The sequence below is a fragment of the Hemitrygon akajei genome, chromosome 14 (assembly GCF_048418815.1).
Source record: "Hemitrygon akajei chromosome 14, sHemAka1.3, whole genome shotgun sequence".
NCBI classification, from domain to species: Eukaryota; Metazoa; Chordata; class Chondrichthyes; order Myliobatiformes; family Dasyatidae; genus Hemitrygon; species Hemitrygon akajei.
In genome coordinates, this window is record NC_133137.1 from 6,875,382 (window position 1) to 6,902,183 (window position 26,802).

At 40.9% G+C, this 26,802-nt stretch overlaps 1 protein-coding gene across 3 annotated transcripts in view; it reads right to left on the reverse strand.

Moving 5' to 3' along the window:
- Nucleotides 1-4,981: 4,981 nt before the first annotated feature.
- The window catches only part of c14h12orf43 (chromosome 14 C12orf43 homolog), a 41,848-nt gene continuing 20,027 nt past the window's right edge, over nt 4,982-26,802 (reverse strand). For 2 of the 3 annotated variants that reach the window (XM_073065433.1, XM_073065431.1), the window contains 2 exons: nt 25,745-25,847; nt 4,982-6,364 (listed from right to left, as the gene is read on the reverse strand). In XM_073065433.1, coding sequence (XP_072921534.1) covers nt 5,944-6,364; nt 25,745-25,847 — 524 coding nt within the window. In that variant the 3' untranslated portion in view covers nt 4,982-5,943. The remainder of the gene's footprint in view (nt 6,365-25,744; nt 25,848-26,802) is intronic. The other variant, XM_073065432.1, reaches the window with a different exon arrangement.

The window sequence follows — 26,802 nt, forward strand, 5'->3', positions numbered from 1 at the left end:
TGTCAGAAATGGACCATGCAACAGTGAGTTTAGGGATAGAGTGAGGGGGAGGATAAATGCATGGCTGAGGGATTGGAGCAGGGGGCAGGGTTTCAGATTTTTGGATCATTGGTACCTCTTTTGGGACAAGCGTGACCTGTACAAAAGGACATGTTGCACTTGAATCCAAGGGGGACCAATATCCTGGCAGGGAGGTTTGCTAAGGCTATAGGGGAGAGTTTAAACTAGAAATGCTGGGGTGTGCGAACGGAACTGAAGAGACGAAGGAAGCGGTAGTTAGCTCACAAATGTAGAAAGTTTGTGAGAGGGAGGATAGAGAAGGGATGCACTCAGACTGATGGTTTGAGATGTGTCTATTTTAATGCAAGAAGCATTATGAATAAAGCGGATGAGCTTAGAGCGTGGATTAGTACTTGGAGCTATGAAACTGTCCCCATTACAGAGACTTGGATGGCTCAGGGGCAGGAATGGATACTTAGACTGCCAAGTTTTAGATGTTTCAGAAAAGACAGGGAGGGAGGCAAAAGAGGTGGGGCATGGCACTGTTAATCAGAGGTAGTGTCACGGTTGCAGAAAAGGAGCAAGTCATGGAGGGATTGTCTACTGAGTTTCTGTGGGGGGAAGTTAGAAACAGGGAGGGGTCAATAACTCAACTGGGCGTTTTTTATAGACCACCCAATAGTAACAGGGACATCCAGGAGCAGATAGGGAGACAGATTCTGGAACAGCACAGTAATAACAGGGTTGTTGTGATGGGGGATTTTAATTTCCCTAATACTGATGGGCATCTCCCTAGAGCGAGGGGTTTAGATGGGGTGGAGTTTATTAAGTGTGTTCAGGAAGGTTTCCTGACACATAATGTAGATAAGCCTACATAGGAGGAGAGGCTGTACTTGATCTGGTACTGGGAAATGAACCTGGTCAGGTGTCAGGTCTCTCAGTAGGACAGCATTTTGGAGATAGTGATCACAATTATATCTCTTTTTACTATAACATTGGAGAGGGATACAACACACAAATTAGGAAAGTGTTTAATTGGAGTAAGGGGAAATATGAAGCTATCTGGCTGGAACTTGGAAGCATAAATTGAGAACAGATGTTCTCCGGGAAATGTACGGCAGAAATGTGGCAAATGTTCAGGGGATATTTGTGTGGTGTTCTGCCCAGGTACATTCCAATGAGACAGGGAAAGGATGGTAGAGTACAGGAACTGTAGTGTACAAAGGCAGTTGAAAAAAGAGTCAAGAAGAAAAGCTTACGAAGAGTTCAAAAAACTAGGTAATGAAAGAGATCTAGAAAATTATAAGGCTAGCAGGAAAGAGCTTAAGAATGAAATTAGGAGAGCCAGAAAGGGCTATGAAAAGGCCTTGGCAAGCAGGATTAAGGAAATCCCCAAGGCATTCTACAAGTATGTGAAGAGCAAGAGCATATGATGTGAGAGAATAGGATCAATCAAGTGTGCAGTGGAAAAGGGTATAAGGAACCACAGAAGGTACTTAATGAATACTTTGCTTCAGTATTCACTATAGAAAAGGACCTTGGTGATTGTTGGGATGACTTACAGCGAACTGAAAAACTTGAGCATGTAGATATTAAGAAAGAGGATGTGCTGGAACTTTTGGAAAGCATCAACTTGGATAAGTCACTGGGACTAGACAAGATATACCCCAGGCTACTGAGTCTTACTTCAGTGGTTGGTAAGCTGATAGAGAAGATCCTGAGTGGCAGGAGTCATGAACATTTGGAGAAGCATAACATGATTAGGAATAGTCAGCATGGCTATGTGAAAGGCAGGTCGTGCCTTATGAGCCTGATTGAAGTTTTTGAGGATGTGACTGAACATCTTGATGAATGTAGAGCAGTAGATGTAGTGTATATGGATTTCAACAAGGCATTTGATAAGGTATCTCATGCAAGGCTTATTGAGAAAGTAAGGAAGCATGGGATTCAAGGGGATATTGCTTTGTGGATCCAGAACTGGCTTGCACATAGAAGGCAAGGAGTGGTTGTAGAAGGGTCATATTCTGCACGGAGGAAGGTGACCAGTGATGTACCTCAGGGATCTGCTCTGGGACCCCTTCTTTTCGTCAGTTTTATAAATGATCTGGATGAGGAAGTCGGGGGTAGATAGTAAATTTACTGATGACACAAAGGTTGGGGGTGTTGTGGATAGTGTGGAGGGCTGCCAGACGTTACGGCAGGACATCAATAGGATGCAAATCTGGGCTGAGAAGTGGCACATGGAGTTCAACCCAGATAAGTGTGAGGTGGTTCATTGTGGTAGGTCAAATATAATGGCAGAGTAATGGTATGACTCTTGGCAGTGTAGAGGGATCTTGGGGTCTGAGTCCATAGGACACTCAAAGCTGCTGCGCAGGTTGACTGTGGTTAAGAAGGCATATGGTGTATTGGCCTTCATCAACCATGGGATTGAGTTCAAGAGCAGAGAGGCAATGAACCCTGGTCATACCCCACTTGGAATACTGTGCTCATTTCTGGTCACCTCTCTACAGGAAGGATGTGGAAACTATAGAAAGGATGTGGAAGAGATTTACAAGGATGTTGCCTGGATTGGCAAGCATGCAGTATGAGAATAGGTTGAGTGAACTTGGCCTTTTCTTCTTCGAGTGACAGAGGATGAGAGGTAACCTGATAGAGGTGTATAAGATGAGAGGCATTGATCGTATGGATAGTCAGAGGCTTTTTCCCAGGCCTGAAATGGCTAACACAAGAGGACAGAGTTTTAAGGTGCTTAGAAGTACGTACAGAAGGTATTGGGTGCATGGAATAGGTGGTGGAAGCGAATACAATAGGCTCTTTCAAGAGACACATGGATAGGTACATTGTGCTTAGAAAAATAGAGGGCTATGGATAACCCAGGTAATTTCTAAAGTAAATATGTTTGGAACAGCATTGTGGGCTGAAGGGTCTGTATTGTGCTGTAGTTTTTCCTATGGATTTAAGGATAGGGTGGAAGTTTGAGGCAAAGTTGATTAAATTGACGAGCTCAGCAATGGGTGCACGAAGCAGCACCAATGCAATCTCAATATAGCGCAGGAAGGGTTGGGGAGCATTACCAGCAGGTTTGGAACATGTACAGTTCTGTGTAGCCAACAAAAAGGAGGCATAGCTGGGCTCAATGTGGATGCCCAGAGTTACATCTGGAGTAATTGTTAAGTGCAAGGACTAGTTCCAGCAAACAGAGGGTGGTGGTGGTGGCGGTGGTGGGGACTGTTCAGGTTTGTTTTTGAGAGAAAAGAAAAGTTTTAAGGCCTTCTTGATGGGAGATAGAAGTGTATAGGGACTGGACAGCCATGGTGAAAATGAGATAATCAGAGTCAGGGAATTGAAAGTGGTTAAGGAGATCGTAAGCATGTGAAGTATCACTGATTTAGATGGGAAGGACTGAACCAAGTGGAATAGAGTCAAGGCATGTGGAAACAAGTTCAGCAAGGCAGGAGCAGGCAGAAACCAAGAGCCTACCCAGACAGTCAGGTTTGTATATCTTGGGTAGGTAGTAGAAACAAGCAGTGTGGATATAAGGGAAAAGAGAGGTTGGTGGCCGTGGAAGGAAGATCTCCAAAGTTGATGAGGCTCGTGGATGGTGTTGGAGATAATATCCTGAAGATCCCAAGTAGGGTCCTTTTCACGGAGAAAGAGTCTGAGAGTTGTCACCTGATGTCAGTAAGCTAGAGGTCAGTCCGCCATTTGTCTGAGGGTTTGGTGTGAGGATGGGAATGCAGGTTGCAATTAACTAAACTACATTCCAGTATGTTCAACCAAGACAAAAGTTATTTTCAATGGAACAAAAATATAGAGTTAATTTTACTTCGTGAGGTTACAAAAGTTTACAACTGACAGTATATATCCTCTTAAAGCTGTTCACATACCTCAAAGTTTTTTTTTTATAACCCCTACATGGCAACATTGATAAATATCTGTACAGGGAAGATCAGATGCAGGGAATGGGGTAAGATGGATCAGGTACAGGCAGAAAATATTTAGTTTTAATTTGACATCATGTTTGGTGCAGGCATGATGGATCGAAGTGCCTGTACAGTTCTATCAGACATAAATAATGAAATTTCTGTCACTACCCTTTGACAAAGATTTTCTCTCAATGAAAATAATTAATAGCTTCACTAAAATAGACCAAGTAAAATGATTTGAATGTCTTTAACCTAATTTTATCCCTAGAGAAATTTATGTACCAGGAATTTATCCAGGGGCTTTTTAATCTGAATTGCCAGAGAAATCCCAGCTCTAAACAAATGAATGTGTTAATGTCCTACTGTAATGGAAAGCATGATCAGCTAATTACACACACCAAAAACTCTAGCTGGTCTGGACAAGGGACCAGTTTGCCTTTTACTTCTTAAAAGAAAACATTTCTTAAGGTAGAAAGCAAAACAGCAAGTAATTTTGACACATCTCATGTTATGGCATAACAGGAAATAATCATCCAGTTAAGAACCTGCCTACTACAGTAGCTTCAGATAATTTGTCAACAATTAGATATTAAAAACCTACTATTTTATTAGCTGTAAACACTTGCAAGTTGGAAGCACCTATAAGGAGAGAAAAATGAAACATGAGGTCAGCCATCACTTTATTGAATGGCAAGACCTGACCAATAGCCTAATCTAGCTCTTATGCAAGTTCCTCTCATGTGCAGCTCATTCTTCACATTGGTATGTTCCATACAAGCCTCCTTCTGTCCCTCTGTATCACCAAACCTCCAAAGAGCAGGTCATTAGACAATACGAGGACTGAACTCTAATTTCTCTATTCCAAGGATTCATTTAGTTGTGAGAATGCAGAATACATATATTATCAGATGTTACTTTGTTGCTTGGTATATTACGTGTTCTGCCGTGCATGATGGTGCAGGAATGTATGGTGACATTTATGGGCTACCCAGCATGTCCATGGCTGTGTTGCTTCTTAACACAAATAACATATTTCACTGTACATTTAATAAATAAATCTAAATACATTTTATTTATTAAAATAAACAAAGGGGAAGCATCCACTTCTGACTGCTATCTACTGCACTTGGCTGAAATGGACTATCACTCAAGTTTAGCACGTACATAATTAGATACACATTTTATGTGGTTGCTGAACCTCATTCTCTGTCCTCACATGAAGATTTAAAGCCTGGCCAGAGCACTGGAAAGGAGAGGCGTCGAAAGCACAAATGTGACGAATGGCAGAGACTGTAGCATACTGATTCAAGCTATTTTTCATACAGCAACTTATCTTGGGAATCAGAGCAGTTGGGCAAAGCAGTTGAAGTTTTGTTTTTGCAATTTCCATGCTATCTGCACCACCTGATGTGTTGCTGCAAAGAAATTGATTTTTTTTTTAAAATAAATGCATTGTTTTATACCCATGATATATTGAGAAAGAAACCAGAACACTGGTAAAGTGGTGGTAAACAAACTAATTAAGAATTAACAGCAAGACAACAAAATTAAAATAGACAAAGTTTCTTTGAGTCAGTATTTAAATCACAAGTGTCAAAATAATTAAAAATGAAAGCAAAAAACTCGAGATTCAAAAATAAACCAAAATAGCTGCAGTTCAAATTTCAAACATAGATCAGACCAATTTGACACAGCAATGAATAAAGGAACCATTATCTTTTCAGGCAGATAATGGGAGATACATGGAACAACGAGCTCCAGAGTCACAGTTCTTTCAAGTGACATTTCATTATACACAATTCAATTGAATCAGTCCAAAAGATCTGCAATGAAAGACCTTTTCCCTAGGGCTAGATGGCAGGATGCAAAAAAGAAAAATCTTTGCTTTCTTTTCTCATTTGGAGATTCATATTATTTCAAAGTAATTAACCAAATAGTAGTTTCAAAAATATCACCTAGAGTGAGCACTGTCCTTTGAAATAAGTGAAGTCCCCTCAATGAACATGGAAAGCTGTCATAGCTGATCTGCCACCACAACTCTTTCTTTCTTATGAATTTTGGGTACAGGTTTGTCATTCTTTGGTTTCTTTCTTTTCTTCTTTCTTCTTTCAACATCAGCATCTTCTGCTTTTAAGTGGTGTCCTTGCCCCTTAAGAGTTTCATCAGGAAATTCAGTTTGTTTGTGTCCATTTTCTAGAATTTGCCACTTCTGTTTTGATTTTCTTTTTAAAACTTCTACCTCATCCCCTTTCCAATCGTTCCGACCTTCAACAGCCAGCTTTTTCTTTTTCTTTTTCTTTTCTTTGTGTTTGTCCCGAGTGGGGCCTTCATCACAATTTGTCTCTGGCTGATTACCAATGATGGAACTCTGCTGAAGCAAGTCGTTGCCCGAAACCACTGCTTCCTTCAGTCGCTCCAATTCACTGTCGGAGTCACTGCAATATTAACCAGACCATGATTAAATGACATCCTGTACACACTTAGTTGCAAGAGAAAGAAGATGAACACAGAAAATGTAAATGCCACGGGGGGGGGGGGGGGGAGGGGAACACATCAGGTCATGAGTTCTTCCTGGGGGGGGGGGGGGGGTGGCGGGCAAGGGGAAGGAGGATCAGGAACTTGTGGGGAATGGTATAATGGGTCTCTGAGACAAGAGAGGTCAGAGAATTCTCCGCTAAGGATTAGGGAGTTTAGTGGGCAGGTACAGACTAAAGCCTGTTAAGTCTTTGGCCAAATGGTTACAGAGAATATGGGATGCAGAGGTTATCCTATTTAACAAAGAGATGGATGCATTAAGAAGCCTACCATCCCAATATGCAATTAATAATGCCGAGAATACTGCTTGCTTCCTGAGCATATTTCATCATGAGTCGAGTAACAGCTACAGTTAAACTTGGGCATCCCACTCTTACTAAATGGAATTTAAAACCCCAACTGGAATAGAGCATAATAGAAGGGGGCATTAAAGTTCTAAGCCAATGAGCTCTTATCAGAGAATTATACTATAATAGTGGTAGCCCACCAGAGGACATTGAATTAACTTCTGGAATGATAGGACACATGGATATGTGTATATGGATTTTAGCAAGGCATTTGATAAGGTACCCCATGCAAGGCTTATTGAGAAAAGTAAGGAGGCTTGGGATCCAAGGAGACATTGCTTTGTGGATCCAGAACTGGCTTGTCCACAGAAGACAAACAGTCATTGTAGATGGGTCATATTCTGCATGGAGGTTGGTGACCAGTGGTGTGCCTCAGGAATCTGTTCTGGGACCCTTACTCTTCGTGATTTTTATAAATGACCTGGATGAGGAAGTAGAAGGATGGGTTAGTAAATTTGCTGATGACACCAAGGTTGGGGGTGTTGTGGATAGTGTGGAGGGCTGTCAGAGGTTACAACAGGATATTGATAGGATGCAAAACTGGACTGAGAAGTAGCAGATGGAGTTCAACCCAGAGAAGTGTGAAGTGGTTCATTTTGGTAGGTCAAATATGATGGTAGAATACAGTATTAATGGTAAGATTCTTGGCAGTGTGGAGGATCAGAGGGATCTTGAGGTCCAAGTCCATAGGACACTCAAAGCTGCTACACAGGTTGACTCTGTGGTTGAGAAGGCATACGGTGCATTGCCCTTCATCAACTGTGGGATTAAGTTTAAGAGCCTAGAGGTAACGTTGCAGCTATATAGGACCTTGGTCAGACCCTACTTGGGAGTACTATGCTTAATTCCGGTCACTTCACTATAGGAAGGATGTGGACACCACAGAAAGGGTGCAGAGATTTACAATGATGTTGCCTGGATAGGGGAGCATGCCTTATGAGAATAGATTGAGTGAACTCAGCCTTTTCTCCTTGGAGCGACGAAGGATGAGAGGTGACTTGATAGAGATATACAAGATAATGAAAGGCATTGATCGCGTGGATAGTCAGAGGCTTTTCCCCAGGGCTGAAATGGCTAGCACAAGAGGGTGTAGTTTTAAGGTGCTTGGAAGCAGGTACAGAGGATATGTCAGGGGTAATAAAAAAAAAATGCAGAGAGTGGTGAATGCGTGGAATGGGCTGCTGGCGGCAGTGGAGGCGGAAACAATAGGGTCTTTTAAGAGACTCCTGGATGGCTACATGGAACTTAGAAAAATAGAGGGCTATGGGTAAAGCCCAGGTAGTTGTAAGTGTAGTTGTTGTATTGTTCATGTAGCACCATGGTCCTGAAAAAGTGTCTCGTTTTTACTGTGTACTGTACCAGCAATTATGGTCAAAATGACAATAAAAAGTGACTTGACAGGGATATGTTCAGCATAGCTTTATGGGACAAAGGGCCCGTATTGTGCTGTATGCTTTCTAAATTTCTATGGTTACAGCAGCAGTTTTTCCAAATAAAAAAGGTAGTGCTGTCTTTAATAGCACCAGCTGCTGGTCATCCTACAAGTAGTGATTCAATTATTACAAGGTTTAGAGCAGTAATTCCCAACAGGAACAGTTATGTGTCCTAAGGGGGCATGAGGGGAATGGAAATTGAAGTCTTCAGGTGGAGGTGGGGTGGTAAGCAGCATGACACTAGACCGATCATTGAAGAAGTGCCTGCTCTACCAAAAAAAAAAGAATGAGGCACTGGAACACAGGAATAAACACAGCTCTCTAGATGGTGAGCCCTCATTGTCACAACACATCCGAAACTCAGCAATGTCAGCCAGCCTTCGCAATCAAACAGACATTAATTGGGGATGCATAAATTAGAAACTAGAGTGTTCAACAATTCCCCTTGACTCATGGCACGGAGCAAATTCATGCAATTTAACATTTGGGAACGCAAGTACACCGCTCTCAACTTTCTCCACAGATCTACGGAAAACAGGTTGTGCAACAATACAGTGCTGGCCAGAACCAAATGGTGAAATAAAGCCAGTGAACCTGCTGACCAAGGATTCCTCCTGAGGTGTTCAAAGCGACCGCAGCTTCATGCGTGTGGTCAAGAGACATCTTTGGGGATTATGAAACCTAACGTAATTGGTGAATTGCACTAACTGGAATAGCATAAAGGTAGCTTGTCGAACACCAGCTTTATCCTAACATTCAGATTCCTATCTGAATCCTTGTCATCATAATTTTGCTATTGTGATCGTCTTCATCTTCACCTCGCAATTCCTTTGCGTGTTATCTGCATTCGATCCGCGTCAACTAGTTGCCGTCATCGACATCCGATTAGCATTCCCAGTTCGTATTAATTTTTAAATTTAGCCCCATTAATGATGGATAAATATATACGGCATGATCTCTGTGAGCCTGAAGGTGGTGAAGCCTTACATTCTAATCCTGCTAAGAAAAAGAAACTATGAAAGTGTGTCAACACAATTTTACATAACTGAAGCATTGCTTTATTCCGTTCCCATCAGATCAGCGATGCCACGCATCTTATTTGTAATACCGTACTGTCTAATGAAGCCATGAAACCATTGAGATTGCAGTATCCTGAAAAGGCTACTTAGGATATTATTCAGTTCCAGAAAATAAAGCATTTGAAAAAACACTCGAGTCGTTTGCCTAGAAAGCTAAAAATTACCTTGACAGGGGTTCATTGCTTCTTATAACATTTCCAAAACGATAGCGAAGTGTGGAAAATCTCATAACTGGTGAAAGATTAATAATGTCTACTGTATCAGAAGTGCTCACCATTGTTCTTAAAATGGATACCAGTACTTTACAATCAATTCCTCTGAGTAGAAACTCTGTAGCTGGTCATATTGACAAAATGAGTGAAGGCACTGAGCTATGCAGTGACAAAAAAAATGTTTGGATACAACTGGATGAGTCAACTGTGCAAGACAACAAGGCATTGCTAACGGCACTTGTACGGTTTTCAAAAATGGAAAAGTTTAAGAGATTCTCTTTTGTAAAAAGAGAAAAACAATAATCAGAGAATCAATCTATGGCAAGCCCAAAATGTATATTGAGGATAAAAATATTGTGATTTGGAACATTGTTTCTGTGCAACAGATGGTGCTCCATCTGAAGGGCTGAATTTTTGCTTGGGAAGCAATATTGAACTTCTACGTGGAGACTGAACTTCTACCTAGCCAATCTGTATGACAAAATGAACATTCTAAATATGAAATTGCAGGGTGAGAATTTCAATTTAATCCAGGCAAAAAGTACAATGTCCATTTTTAATAGGAAAATAGCAAGTATACAAGCAAAACATAGGGTGAAGAATGTTCTCAAAGCTTCCCTGCATGGAAAGTATGGAACTCTCTCACTGACAGTGGTTTGCAAGAGTACTGCTTACACCTGCAGTCACTAAAAAAGAACTTTCAGAATCGATTCAAGGATTTGATTGATCTGGAAATTCCAGACTGGGTAATTAACCCATTTCTTTGCAAGATGGAAGAACAGGAAGAGAGCTTGGAAGAAATCCTGAACAATGAAGCAAAAAAAAAGCTTTTCAAAAAAATGTCAGCTTTTGTGTTATGTGGCTACACTGTCATACAAAGTTTCCTGGTCTTTGGGGAAGAGCCAAACTGCTCTTCATTGCATTTTCATCCTCCTACCTTGTTGAAAGAGGCTTCAGTGCAGTGAACCACATACTCAAAAACAAATGCTTGGACATTATTATGCATGGGTACTCAAGGTGTTTACTGTCACAACTTGAACCAGATATTTCAACTCTAACTAAAAACCATCAAGCTCAAGGATCACATTGTTCAGCGTACAGGTACTGCATAAGCCATGTTTAACAACAAAAAAAAATTTAAACAAGACCATTTCTCTTACGTTAGCATATGGTAGACATGTTTTTTTTTATTGTGGGAAGTGGGGATATTCAACTTATTCTGTTAAGAAATATTTTTAACATTACTCAAAGCTGGAATCTTGGTGGAGCAGGTGAATGGGGCTCCCACCACCACCCTCTATGCAATGTGTTGGAAGTACTGGCCAGGGAAGCAAGAGAAAGTCTAATGCTCAACAGAATCAGGGCGAGGGAGCTGGCTAGTACATTCATACCTCATTGTTGTAGGGAGAAGGTCATTCAATCTGCATTTCCTGTAGAGTGTGAATGAATTGAATGTGGAGAAATTGGAGGTATGGTCACATCCGCATGTACACATTTACTTAGCCTTTAAGAGACTCTGTATATGCTGGGCTTCTTTCTGCTCAGTTGTTCTCTGATAACAGTTAATCTCCCACAAACAAACAGCATGCTAAATTGTTGCCACTCCATACAAAGTTAAGAAAAGGAGTACAGCCTGGGCTTGGCATTTTATGTTCTAATCCAGGCATGGGCAAACTACAGCCCGGGGGCCATATGCGGCCCGTTAAGCTTTTTAATCCGGCCTGCAGAACTTGATGAAATTATATTAATAAACCTTGTTAACGTTTTTTTCCCCACAATTCTGGCATTTTCCCAATAGATGACGCACTCTATATACATTGACCTTTGTTGAGGTGCAGCGTATTATTCCACATTTGCGCTTTACTCTTTGACCTCTCACCCCTTCTGTAAAGATGAGTGGAGCTAAGAAAAGAAAAGTGGATAGAGAATGTTGGGTGTTTAATAAGGAGTGGACAACTAAATATCTTTTTACCGAACACCGATCAACTGCTGTATGCCTGATATGCCAAGAGACTGTGGCGGTTTTTAAAGAATATAATATCAGCCGTCACTTTGCCACAAAACATGCCAACTATGCTAGCAACCAGTCAACGAAAGAACGGGAAGCTAATGCTCAGAGGTTGGCAGCTAATTTACAGGCTCAACTAAATTTTTTTCACCGTCAAACTGCCATTCATGAGTCAAGTACCAAGGCGAGTTTTATGCTGACATTCAAATTAGCAAAGGCCAGCAAGCCTCTGTCTGAAGGCGAGTTTTTAAAAGAATGTATGGTGGAGACAGCAGGTGTATTGTGTCCGGAGAGCAAAGACAAATTTGAAAAAATCAGTTTATCACACAGGACAGTGACTCGCCGTGTGGAACTGATAGATGAAGATATAACCAGCGACTTAAATAAAAAGGCAGAGTCGTTCACGTTATATTCATTAGCACTGGATGAAAGCAACGATGTAAAAGACACTGCTCAGCTCCTCATTTTTATCCAAGGAATTAACAATACTTTTGAAATAATGGAGGAGTTTTTGACAATGGAGTCTCTGAAAGGAAAAACACGGGGAGAGGACTTGTATGACCGGGTGTCTGCTATCATCGAAAATATGAAGCTTCCTTGGAGTAAACTTATCAACGTCACCACAGATGGATCTCCTAATTTGACAGGGAAAAATGTCGGCCTGCTGAGGAGAATACAGAATAAAGTGAAAGATGAAAATCCTGACCAGGATGTTATTTTCCTTCACTGCATCATCCACCAGGAATCTCTATGTAAATCGGTATTACAGCTGAATCATGTTGTGAATCCTGTCATAAAACTTGTCAACTTTATACGTGCAAGGGGACTTCAGCACCGTCAGTTCACCACGTTCCTGGAGGAAACCGATGCGGATCACCAGGACCTACTTTATCACTCCCGTGTCCGCTGGTTAAGTTTGGGCAAAGTGTTTCAACGAGTATGGGAGCTCAAAGAGGAGATCGGTGCATTTTTGGAGTTACTGAGGAAGGCCGGCAAATTTCCTGAGCTGAGCAACAAGAGCTGGCTTTGTGACTTTGCGTTTGCTGTGGATATATTTTCACACATGAATGAACTGAACGTGAAGCTACAGGGGAAGGATCAGTTTGTGCTTGACATGTACACAAACGTGAAAGCCTTTAAATCCAAGCTGGCTTTTTTCTCCAGGCAAATTTTGAATAAGTTATTCACTCATTTTCCCACACTAGCCACGCTGGAAGAGGCCGGCGCAAATGTGAAAAAATACAGCGAGTCACTGGATGCGCTGCACAGAGAATTCTGCCGTCGCTTTTCTGATTTTGAAAAAATTGACAAGTCACTTCAGTTGGTGGCCTGTCCCGTCACAAGATCCTGAAACAGCACCAGAGGAGCTACAGCTGGAACTGATCGACCTTCAGTCTGACCCCGTCTTAAAAGAGAAGTTCAACTCTCTTAAACTGAATGACTTTTATGCTTCACTTGGTAAAGAGGTGTTTCCAAACCTCCGGAGGACGGCACAGAAGATGCTGGCGTTGTTTGGCTCGACCTATTTGTGTGAACAGGCGTTCAGCGTCATGAACATCAACAAAGCCAGCCACAGATCCAAGTTAACTGACCAACACCTCAGATCCATCCTGAGAATCGCCACAACAAAACTAAATCCAGACTTTGATGCGCTGGCTAAAAAGGGAGACCAACACCACTGTTCCCACTGAAATTAAAAATAAGTTTCTTCGTTGTGTTATGTAAAAAAATGCATTTGAAAATATTTTTTTCAATAAGCCTTACATGTTACATGTCATTTCTGTTAAGTGATGGACATGAGTAGTGCGCAGGTGCACGTACGTTCTCAAAATAAAAAATGCGCTCCAGATCAAATAACGCGCTCCGCATACTGGCGCGCTGTCACTGTTCTGTCCTTGTGCTGGTCGTTGTTGAGTTTTGGCACAGGGGACAATTGAATAAGAAGGAGCAGGACAAGTAGACCTGCATCTCCTACCGTTTTTGAAATAAAGACAGTCAGGAGGAGAGTGATGATGATAATATCTTGAAGGATAACAGAATTTTCAGTGCTTTAAAATAATAACTGTTACTATTAAAAAAAGCTGTATTTTATTCATTTAATTTTCAGTGTTTTAAAAGTCATTTCAATAAATAGCTAAATACCATGGGACTTCAAAGACAGATATTTTGTTGTAATGCATTTGTTCATTTTCAATTGAAATTAAAGCACATGTTTTCTACATATCCCATGATATTTTATTTTCTCTTATGAGGTTTATTACCAAAACACTCCGTCCATCTGCTCCTGGTCCGGTCCCCCTGTCAAATTTTAGAACCCTTTGTGGCCCACAAGTCAAAAAGTTTGCCCACCCCTGTTCTAATCAGTTACTTTATTTCTTGTGATTGTTTAGTCTGTGATATGTTTATTGTGTCTTAATCTGCTATTTTGTTACTTGTTTCCCCATGCAATTCGTTTTAGGGATAACTCACTTTTCATTCTGGCCATATGAAATTTGAGTTGATGGGGTAGAAATTTGGGCAACTTTATTCCGGATATGAAATGCCCACATTTCAGAGGGAATAAGTTTTTGGGGAGCAATTCTAGTAGTACTACTTTTGTGTTTTCTAAATATCCAGTAATTAATCAGAAGTAAGTGCATTTGTATCACCCTATATACAGAACAGTAAAGTGGTGAATGCTAACTTGTGGCGAGAGATACAGTCCTGGGGATGGCGTTTGAAGTTGTACACTGGACCACGGTTCAGATGGTTGAATTTGTATGAGTACTTCTTACCACATCACGGAAGGGATGCCACAGATATCAATCCTTTTGATAACGAAAAGACTGTTGGGGGAAATTAGCTGGTTTCTCATAATTCGGTATTCTATTTTGGGGAGCTGGGAGAGGATAGTCTATTCGAGCCTACCTCAACCCAGAGTAAGGTAACAGCCTTAAGGGGCTTAAAGCACTTGCTCCACTGAGGTTATTAAGGGCTGGTAATCCCCCCCCCCCCCCCCAGTACCGTTTGTTGAAATGGAAGGTACTGATTCTTAAAGTGATTTCCTCACCGAAGAGCATTAGTGCAAGTGGCATGTTGAGTACCAGTACTAGGTGAAAGGTGAATGGCAACTGTGAGCAGGAACAGTATCCTGGTGTCTATGCCAAATGGCATTGTGAAGCTGAGAACTTGTTAGATGCTGAATAGCACTTACTGGATATGAAATTTGTAAGCCTACCCATGTTTCCAGAATGGTGTAGTTGATAGGTGGTGCTGTACATATAACACCTCTATGCCTGCATGCTCACATTGCCATGCTGGTCACTAACAGCGCTATTACAAAAGGAAAGAAGGCTTTGAGTGATAGCCTTTCTCAGCATGATGCAGGCAGACTGTCCCGAGAACTGACTTCAATGACCTTAGATTACTTGCTCACAAAGGAAGGTGTCATTTATACCGTTATTGTTCAAGAACGCTGCACCTACATTCCTGACGGGTCAGGTAAAAAAAACACTCACCTGTTTGCTCACATCTCAGAGTTAGTGTAGCAGATTAAGTGGGGGGGGGGGGGAAAGAGGGAAGAGAAGCAGCTCATTGGCCATTATAGCCTTGGGTGGGGCTGGTGGCCTTTGGGGCACAAGGAGAAAGGTGGACTCGGGGTGACTGTTGGGATATACCTGATTACTTTATTGTCGCCAAACAATTGATACTAGAGTGTACAATCATCACAGCGATATTTAATTCTGTGCTTCGTGCTCCCTGTACAAATCAATAGTAAATATAATAAAAATGTAAATTATAAATCATAAATAAACAGAAAAGGGAAAGTAAGGTAGTGCAAGTCAGGTCCGGATATTTAGAAGGTACGATCCAGATCCGGGTCAGGATCTGTTCAGCAGTCTTATCACAGTTGGAAAGAAGCTGTTCCCAAATCTGGCTGTATAAGTCTTCTTTATAGTACTGGGTATTTTACTTTTTGCTTTATATGTAGCTTACTTGGGAGTTCATGAAAGTCATACTAGTCTGAAGGTTGGCTCAACACATTTGCAGCTTTCAAGGGGTGGAATGTCCTGTGGGGGGGGGGGGGGGGCATAGATTACTCCGATTGTCAAAAGTCGCTTCCATCGTGATTGGTTAGTTTAGAAACTGCAGGTGCTTTCCCCACTGAATAGCTGCCTGGTGTACAGTTTCAAATATTCTGGGTATATAGAGAGCACATGTGGAAGGTTCTATCTGACTGACAGTGAGCAATCCTGAGTTGTTGTGGAGGAGATGGGGAGAGACCGTTGCCACCTGGTAGAAGATGTCTGCAGTACTCCAGTAATTCACAGACCCATCCTGCTGGTCTTCCAATAGTCCGCTAGACCCTTAAAAATACCACCTGCAAATCTATTCTCACACAGAACTCCAAACCACCAACACAGCTGCTCTAGCCACTCATTCCCACTGAGGAAATTCCCATTCATACTGCCTCTGTAGCAGAGAGCTGCACAATTGACAGACAAATCACCCAATTCCCCTCACGCTCATTTCTGAAATTCTGCTACAAGGTTTGGGAAGATTAGCCCACTTCAAAAATCACTTAAAAACTCAAGTTATTTATTTTTGTAAAGTTGAAACCTCATGAGTGAGCTTGTTTGTAAGTAGGGCAATCCATAAGTTAGGCTTTGTAACCAGGAGGGGGCCTGTATATTTGCTTTAAGCAGAATCAATTCAAAAACTATTCACTCTAAGCACAATATAGTGTACAACAGCTACACAAGTGCACGCAATTAATGCCCTAAATAAACAAAGAATCCCAGTTATTTTCTCAATTACTTTTTGTTCTTTAAGAGTTGTCCCAAATAAGCAGTTGTTCTGATTAACCAATGGCCTATTTAACCAGAATCCACTGTATTTCAGAAAGCCACTTCCTTCTGCTTCTTCAAAACAGCATTGTTCAATTAGTGCGGTTACTTCAGCTGAGAAGCAACAGGAAGACTTTGTTTTGATCTGCACACATCAGCAGTTTAATGTACTATATCATTATTTCGATTGCAAGCACTATGCACAAAGACCCAGATAAATTTCAATCACGGTGCTATCACAAACACTCACACCTGGTTTGAATCTGTGATTTACTGTATCAGACTGGAAGCCATCATGCCACTGCCCTCAATGTAATTACATCATTAACATAGTTCTTACTCTGAAAACCTATACAGCATTTTCACTGTGAAAGCAAACATTGGTCAGAAACTAGAAATGGCAATGGTTGCAACTGCAGTGAATATTGCCACCTATGTGTGACGAACTCCCAATGCAGCTAGTTTCAGCGGATGCACAAAAAGCTTCTATGTCACTTCTAAAGCAGGAAACAAAAAGCCCCAAGCCACTTTATTGAAGCATTAATAAACAAAATGTACACCAAGACACAAATAGAAACTCTAGGACAATTGGAAAAAGCTAAAGGCAGCCCTGCTGAAGGATCTCGGCCCAAAACATCGACTGTACTCTTTTCCATAGATGCTGCCCAGACTGACAACAGGAACTGCAATTAAAATGTTTGGCCACCAGGAAGTTCCACTTCTGGCAGATTGAGCGGAAGTGTTTGATGAAGCAGCCCCCACCCCCAACTCAAAATGTATCTCAACAATGTAGAGGCCTCCACACTGGGTGCACCAGACTCAATAGACTATCTCAGCAGATTAGCAAAGTTTAGCAGGTGAAGTGTTGTCACACTTGGAAGAACTGTTTGGGTCTCTGAATTGAGGCGAGGGAGGAGCTTAAGTGCCAGGAGGGATATTAGTGGGGGAGGTACGAATGGACAAGATAATCACAGAAAGAGTGGTCACTGCTGAAAGCAGTGTTGTGGGGGGGGGGGGGAAAGAAGGGAAAAGTAAACACTTTAGTGGTAGGATACCTTTGGAAGTTGCGGAGGAAGATGTATTGGATGTGGAGGTTCATGGGGTGGGAGGAAAGTACAAGAGGAACTCCATCATTGTTAAGGCAGTGGGAAGATGGGTTGAGCATGGATGTTTGGCAAAGAGAGAGCAGCATCATAGTGGAGGAAGGGAAACCCCATTCTTTAAAACATCTGATGTCCTGGAAAGGAAAGACACATCCTGGGAGTAGATGCAGCTGAGGCAAAGAAACTGAGAAAAGGGAATGGTAGTTTTACAGGAGACAGGGCAGGAAGAGATAGAGTCAAGATAATCATTACAATCAGTAGATTTATCAAGGATGTTGGTTGACAGCATCTCCAGAGATAGAGACAGAGTGATTGAGAAAGTGGAGGGAAGTATTTGAAATAGACCAGGTGAATCTAAAGGCAGGGTGGAGGTTAGAGGCAAAGCTGATGAAACTGATGAACTCAGTATGGGTGCATAAAGCAGCAACAATGCAATCCACAACGTTACAGTGGAAGAGTTGGGAAGCATTACTGGGAAAGGCTTGGAACAGGAACTGTTCTATGCAGTCAGTGAGGTAGCCATGGGGACCTGCATAGCCAGGACCCATGTGGGTGCCCATGGCTACCTCTAGAGTCTGAAGAAAGTAGGAGCCAAAGTAAAAACTGTTAAGGTTCTATTACTGATGCTTCTGTAGCAAAGCAACATCTGTTTTAATTGCTATTGCTACCACTCAGTTCTTCGTTTCAAAACATTAAGCAAAACTGGGCACCAAACAGAATAACAGAACTTGATGTGCACAGTAAGGAGACATCACCTTACAGTGACAGATAAAACGTTCCAATTTTATTCCTTCTATCTGAACCTTCAGATTTACTGCCGTCTTTCATTCATCTACTGCCAAAACATTACATTGTTCATAGAATACTTATTAGGAATCTTTAGCGAAGCATATGGTAATGAAAATCCAACAGCAAATTAAAAAACTGATCAATTTTATAAATAGATATTTTGAATGAACTTAAAGTTACTGTTGACAAAAATAACATTATTTACATTTCCAGGAGCCTGTGGAGAACGCACAAGTCTAATTATTAGTAAGATCAACTCAAACAAGGAGATTATTCATGAGGCCACTCACTATTTGTTTTAATGAAAATGAAAATTTTTTTTTAGGATTTGGGAGTTATTCTTAAGGCCAGAATTTGTTGCCCATCTCCAATTTCCCCACAAGAGAGTAATAAGCTGCATTCTTGGACTTCTGCAATTTTTCTGGTCAAAGTTCTACCTCAGTGTAATAGAGTATGGAGTTTCAGGATTGAGATTGAGTGATGACCAAGGTTTGGCAACATATTACCATAATCGCTGTGTTATTATTAACCCTAGGATTTCACAAAAGGTTGCTAGGGGTTCTGAGAGAGATTGTGATTTTAAAAACTGTTTTTTTGAACTTTGCGCAACACACAATGCTAGCACTCAGTGGTGGGCATTGATCGAACAGCCCTGTTAGCAATTATGTTAGAGGTCTTCCAACCCAGTAAGGTAGTGCACGGTAGAACCATGTTCATTTGACTGAGTTCATTCTCAATTTTGAAATGAGAAATAGAGGAGGCCATTGATAATTGATTAGCTCTATATTGCACGGAGGGGAGGATGAAGAGCTGACCAGGAGATTGAAGTATTTCTGAGCATTGAATGGACTCTCCCAGCTTGGGCTGTGATGTCAGCCTCTCCCTCCTGAATCATTTCCCTAATTTCCCCTTACACACTTCCAACTGGCTAATGGGAGTAAACAAACTGAACAAGCGCAGTAGAAAATTGGAGGGAAATTTTCATTCTAAAGGAATTTTTACATGCCGCGATTCAGCTGCTGGCCTGCCGCTTTGCTGTTGTTGTAAATGTTGCAAAAATGAATTGTATTGGTCGGAAGTAACTTGTGTTAAGTTTTCGTAATTTTTGTGGTTTTCTCATTTAGTTACACATTTATTGTGGCACTCTTTTTTATATTTTATTAACTCGTGTTTCACAGAAATGTCTGACGGTCCAATCTTCTGAGTCATTTCACTGCACTAGTACAACAACAGACAAAAAAAGTCTTTACAATAAAAGCTACTTATCAATGGGTTTTACATGGACTGGTGATCCAAGTTGTCCTATCCAATGTGCTAAACAGCTTACAAATGCAGTAATAGTTCCAGCAAAATTGAAAAGACACTTAACTACAAATCACAGCCATATGACACGTAAAATTGCTGATTATTTTAAATGACCTTTGGAATCTCAAAACAAACAGAGTGAAGCTTTTGTTAATGAAGTCACAGTCAGTAAAAAGATTCAGGAAGCAAGTTATTTAGTGGCTGAACTTATTATCCAGAACAGGAAAAGTCACAGTGGAGAGAATTTAATAATGCTAGTATATAAAATTATAGTGGGTAAAATGTAGGACAAGAAATTGAAAAGTTTTCACTCTCAAAAGTACAATAAGTTAATGTATTGATGACACATGACATGATGCTGAAGAGGTTTTGTGAGATAAACTAAAAACCAACAGCTTCTCTATCCAGGGTGATAGGTCGACATTTATTGATAAAATCATTTACGTTGAAGCATTTGTGAGATTTGTAGATTTTAGTGAAATTCAAGAAGTCCTTTTCTGTTGCAAAGAGCTGCCCAAAACATGCAAAGGCCAAGATATATTTAATGTTTTGTCTTCATATCTGGAAACAAAAGGTCCGTTTTGGAGGAACTGCATTGCTTTGGCTTATGGCATTCAGTAACTTTACTATTCAACATTCTCAATAAAATTTCACGGTGTAAATAGCATTTGTTAAAATCAATTTACAACCTTCATTTACACATTTATCTACCAGCTTACCTTTAGAAAAACTAAATCCATTTTGGCTTAAGCCAGTTACTTAACAGAAAATTTATTACACTTGCCTTACAAGTTTTTAGAATTTATGAAAGAGAAAGAGAAAAAGATTAAGTTTAAGAAAGATAAGCTAAGCTTAACTACCTTTTTTCAAGAAAGATTGGCTAAAATTCCATTCTTTACTCAAAAGAGCATTGACAATTATTTTTGGATTACAGGTATTCCTCGAGTTACGAACATCCGATTTACGGACAACTCATACTTACAAACCGAGGAAGGAGAACACCGTCCGCCATTTTAAGTCAGATTGCGACGCCGTCCGCCATTTTAAGTCGGATCATGATGCTGTGTTGAGTGTGTAACTTTGTATTTGGCTTAAATTTTTCTTAGCAAGGTTCACCCTGACTCCACCCCCTTTTCCGGTCCACTGGTGACGCAGTGAGATCAGCGCCGGGCTCGAGAACCCCTCCACACTGCCACCTCCAGTTTAAATTCCCACGTGGAATATTGTGGAAGATCAAATACCCAAACCCAGCACAGCCCCCACTTGTCACTTTAGGACCCGGGGAATTCAGTGCGGTGGTCCTTAGGACTCAGTGGAGCTCGGGACCCGCTGCCCACCATGTTTCTGTTCCATTGACGGGAAGTGATCACGATTGAAAATAAAGTGGAAATAAAGTGTTAGGAAAGAGGTGAAAAGTCGTCATTTATTGGAAAAGCATTAGGCTACAGTTGGTCAACGATCAGAACAATTTTAAAGGATAAAGCGAGAATAATGGAGCATGTGAAAGGCCCTGCCCCGATGAAAGCTACAATTATTACTAAGCAACGCAGTGGTTTAATTATTGGAATACATACGTTTCTTAAGTGTTTTATATGCATAGAAAGGTAAAATATATACTATATACTAAGACAAACGTTTGACTAACTGACAATAACTAATACCTAATGTACCGTAGATTCCGGATTTTAAGCCGCTACTTTTTTCCCACATTTTGAACAGCTTTGAACACTGCGGCCTTTACTACGGTGCGGCTAATACATGGTTTTTTTTCATGCCGCCTCGTAAACATTTTGCCTCGTAACAGTAGACCAATAAAATTGATGAGTAGTTCACAGAGGTCCAATGAAATTGTACGATAAATCAAGCGCACTTTCACAATTAAATTATTGTAAATCAGTCATTTGTACTCACCCTCATCAACATGGAAAACACTCGAAGAAAAGCATTGTGCTGCCTTTATGGCAGTTATTTAGTTTATAATATTTTCGCTTAGTAATTCATTTGTTAGTATGTTTTCTGTACTACAGCCCGGAATGCTAGACGTCACATCCGGTTTCGCCGCGTCTTGTGCGAAATACCGGTTTGCGATTATCGGGAAGGTGGGGGCGAGCGGCATTAGACCCGATCGAAAACGCTGCTTTTAAGTTAAAGGCGATCAATAACTTTTCCTGGTAGGCTGCAGTATATATATTTTTACCAGTCGCTAGGAGATATTGGAATGTTGTTCGTGCACTGTTCAATAAAAAAGTATACGCAACGTAATTTGTGTGTTACCGATACGTATGTATATTTAAAAGTAGCCGTATTACAGGCACGGTTCGAAAAAAAGCATTTGCAATATGTATTTGTTTGTTACCATATGGATTTAATTAAAAGTTAAAAAATCCTCACGTGTAATATCTTTCTGTGTAAATATCTCATATTACAACGTGGGACTCCTGTGGCCTAAAATCCGGTGCAGCCTGTACAAGTACAAAATTGATTTTCTTTCTAAAATTACAGCCAGCGGCTTTTAATCCGGTGCGCTCTGTAGTGCGAAATCTACGGTACTTGTTCCGGCTTACGTACAAATCCAACTTAAAGATGAACTCAGGAACGGAACTCGACCGTAACCCGGGGACTGCCTCTATTGTATCTACAACTTACTGATCATGCTAATGTATCATGAGCAGCAGATATAATAATTTATTTATTTTTTTAAAAACACAGGGGTTCCCTGAGACCTGAACATTATTTCAAGGGTTCCTCCAGGGCAAGAAGGTTGAGAAAGGCTGATCTAGAGTAATCATACTTCCACCTTACACAAAAAACCTTTGAAGCAATGAAGAAGCCATTATACAAGACATACCCCTCAGTACTCAAGTGTAGTCACTGCAAAGTCTCTGCTACTACTACTGAGCTTCAGTGCATCCCTTAGCACATAGTCCTGCACCTTGGAATGTGCCAGCCAGCAGAATTTGCTTGCAGTCATTTCCTAACTCTGGAAGGCCAACACTGTCCAGATACCCCACCTAAAAGGACACCATCCTCTGACAATAAAAAAATCTAGAGCGAAACCCTGCAAAATATGGACCATTTCCTATATCTTGGGAACCCCTTCACAACAACAATGCCTATCAATGACGAAATTCACCTAGTGCATCAGACAAGCTTTCTGCCACACAAACGTGTGGTGCAAGATATCAAACACAGAACTTTTGGTCTACCAGGCACTTATGATTCCTACCCTCCTGTAAGCGTCTGAGAAATAAATATCATACAACAAGCACCTCAGCGCAATGGAGAGATACCACCAATTCTGTTATCACAATATTCTGCAAATCCACCAGCAGGTTAAGGGAGCCACAGCCAGCATCCGCCCAAGGTCAGCATCTCTGGCATCAAAGCCCCAATTACAATTCAGTTACTGCCAATGTGTAGACCGTAATATTCACATGCTCCACATCAGATTTTCAAAATGGACACTCTTCAAGGCTCTGTTAGAGCAAGAGATTGTCAGCTAGACAGGAAAAATATCCATGGATGTTCTCAAAGCCATCTTGCAGAAGGATATAGCCCCACTGACTCATGGTAATACCTAACCCATGGCCACACAAAAATGGAGGAGGAACATTTAGAACACAAGAGACTCAGCAGATATTGGAAATCCGGCATTTTGTGCTATTCTGGAAGAACTCATCAGGCAGCATCTATGGATGAGAATAATGTCAACATGCCAGGTCAACACCCTTCATTAGGGATAGTTAGACACAAGATAAAAAGAGTAGGATTAGGCTTTTTGACCCATCAAGCCTGCTCCACTTAGTATACCACTGAGAACCTGTGTGCTGCTGAACAGGCAGAAGCCCATTGTAAATGGCGGAAGGAACACATCACCTCCTAAACCAAACTATCAAGAGCTTCCTGCTACACAACTGGAGAGCCTGACATTCTGATATTAGCATAGTCAGTTACCATCGCATTCCACAGAAATGGAATAAAAGCAAGTTGACGGACTGCCTGAGAAAATTACTTTGAGATTGCCTTTCAAAATAGACCCTGGGTAAGTCCACTCAGAGCCATGCTGACTGATAACTGATAGAAGCACTGGAAAAAGCTCAGAGGTACATAAGCAAGAAGGTCCCAACTGGTTAACTTGGCAGAGGTGAGGACTGCTGAAAGCCAAGTCTGTATTAGCATACACATCTCATTAAGTTATTGTTTTTCTGTAGTATGATGGGAACTTATTAAAAAGGATATACTGTCAATCAGTATGCAAAGGCACATAATTATGAAAGTAAACATTACAGGATCAAAATCTTTGCTGTTAAGCCACTTCTTCCTTTCAAGTCACAATGATGCATTTGCACATTACACCTCAATTATAATTATGATTTAACCGAATTGATTTTAATTATTCTCACAGGGTAACTTCAAGCTAACATGCTGCTCTTATTATCTGTCACTTTGTGCAGGATTGAATGTGGACCATATATTTACAAAGTGACTGATTCTCCTGATGTATTAATGTGCTGCTTGGATTTATCTACCTTGCTTCACAAGTATTAATGAAACCTCCAGAGGTTTCACAGTGCTTAGTTTACGCTTTAGGACACAATCTTACACAGGAAAAAAAATACTTAAGCAAACATGCTATGAAAACAAGATTCTCATACAATTTTAATTCACTCCACAAGGTCCTATTTGCTAATATACTTGTAACGGTCAGCATTTCACCCTGGCTTTAAAAAATTTTAATATGTATTTTTCATGAAAAAGTCAGGTTTGGAAAGCTGAATCCGAAAGATGAAGTGGTTGCTGTGTGAAGGAAAAGGTTTTAATCATTTAGTGTCTACACTATTAATCATATGCAGACATAGGAGACCACCAATACTAGAATCTGGAGCCAAAAAAAAAGCTGTTAAGAGGATCTCAGCTAGCATCTTACAGGAAATGGTCAGGTGATATTTTGGGTTAAGACCCTTCATCTGCACAGAGTAGAAGGGAGACAGCCAGTAGAAAGCGGTGAGGGAGAGATGTGGGGAAAGTACTGGCAAAAACAGGTGGATCCAGGTGAGGTGCTGATTGATTACTGGAGTCAGGAAGGTGAGCAAAGGATGGAAATGGTGACCGGGACCAAGAGGGGATAGGGAAGGCAGAGGACTGTTGATGATAAAAGCTGATGGCCAAGGAGTGTGGAGCATGAAACTAAGGATGGATGGAACAGTGGGTGGGGAGAATTGGTGGGTGATGGGAGTCTGAAAGAAGTGGTGTGCCAGATGACCTGGGAAGATCAAAAGGAGAAAGAATGGAACAGAGGAAGAGCAGGTTTCCTGAAATAGGAGAATTCAATATGTTCATGCCATCAGACTGTACACTACCTAGCTGGAATGAGTTGAGAATTACGTGTACTGAGAAGAAAGCTTTTTTAAAAAAATATATTGAGTTCTAACCAATTAAAACGGAAGCAAATGCGGAAACAGATGGAATGACCTTAATTGTGCCACTGGCTGATACGACACAATTCAAATACACATACTGAATTAATCTATATATAGATCAAGCCACCAATTTTAGCTTTTTACAATGAAGAGAAAAATGGTATCCCAGCTCCATAGGCTGCCCACCTGGGTGCAGTACACACTATATTGCCCCCTAGTATTGTCACTAGAATCGATGCAATATAATGTTATTCTTCAATTTAATAGGTCATTATTGGCAGAACAAATGCTTCATTCTAGCAAAAGCATTGTTAATCATGTTCTTTAGCAGCATTCCTACTTCAAGAATTAAACAAATCAAAGTTAACACCCATCTCCACAATCAAAACTGACATTTAAACAGCAACAAAGGAGCAATTCTTCAACCTGAAGTCATGTGGAAACAGTTCCTTCAGTTCAGTGTCCATACCCAATAATCCATTTTCTAAATGTTTGTCTTGAATTTCAATTATAATTCAAGACCCTCTCCCCCTCTGCATTCCCCAAAGGTCTTGAGAAACTTGAATATATGTCAGTGGCCCAACTAAGTATCTCAAACTCCTGTTTAAATGACTTTGCAATGAATCCTTTCATTTATATCTTTGTCAGAAAGGAGTATTAATCATGCACACCTAATATCTAGCATGAATATTCCATCTTATTAATTTATTTGCCAGGTAACCAATATTATATTCAGTTTAAAAAATATGAAGTATTACCTTGAACTAGGTGGGGGCTTCCACTTAACTGGAGATGAGGGTTTGAATTTCTTGCGCTCCTCAGGTACAGATGTGGAAAACAATCGAAAACCTGAGAAACATTCTTAAAATGAAATGCTTCAAATTATATAGGATCACTGAGTCATAGAAAAATACATCACAGTAACAAGCCCTCTGGTCCATCTATCCTACGTCAAACCATTTAAACTGCCTGCACCCATTGACCTAGTGGGACTGTAACCCTCCATACCCCTACCATTCATGCACTTACCCAGATTTCTCTTAAACATTGAGTTCGAGCTTGCATGCACTACTTGCACTGGCAGCTCGTTCTACACTCCTGACCTTCTAAGTGGTTTCCCCTCATGTTCCCCTTAAAACTTCTAGCTCTATCAAATCTGCCCTCAATCTTTTATGTTCCAAGGAAAAAGTCCTAACCCTATTCAATCTTTCTTCATAACTCAGGTCCTCCAGTCCTGGCAACATCCTTGTAAATTTTCTCTGTACTCCTTCAACCTTATTTACATCTTCTGTAGGTAGGTGACCAAAAGAGCACACACAATACTCCAAATAAGGCCTCACCGGCATCTTACACAAAGTCAACATAACATCCCAACTCCTGTACTCAATAAATTGATTCATGAAGGCCAATAGCTTTCTTTATGACACCACTTCAGTGAATCATGGACCTGTATCCCCAGATCCCTTTGTTCTACCGCACTCCTCAGTGCCCTGCCGTTCACTGTGCAAGCCTACCCTAGTTGGTCCTACCAAAGTGCAACACCTCACACTTATCTACATTAAATTCCATCTGGCATTTTTCAGCTGGTCCGGTTCCAGCTGCAAGCTCTGATAGCCTTCCTTGCTGTCAACTATACCCCTAATCGTGGTGTCACAGCAAACTTGCTGATCCCAATAATCACATTATCATCCAGATCACTGATCACAAAGATCATCGATCTCCGAGGCACTCCACTAGTCACAGACCTCCAGTCAGAGGCATATCAAAATCTACAATCACTCTCTGGCTTCTCCCACAAAGCAAATGTCTAATCCAA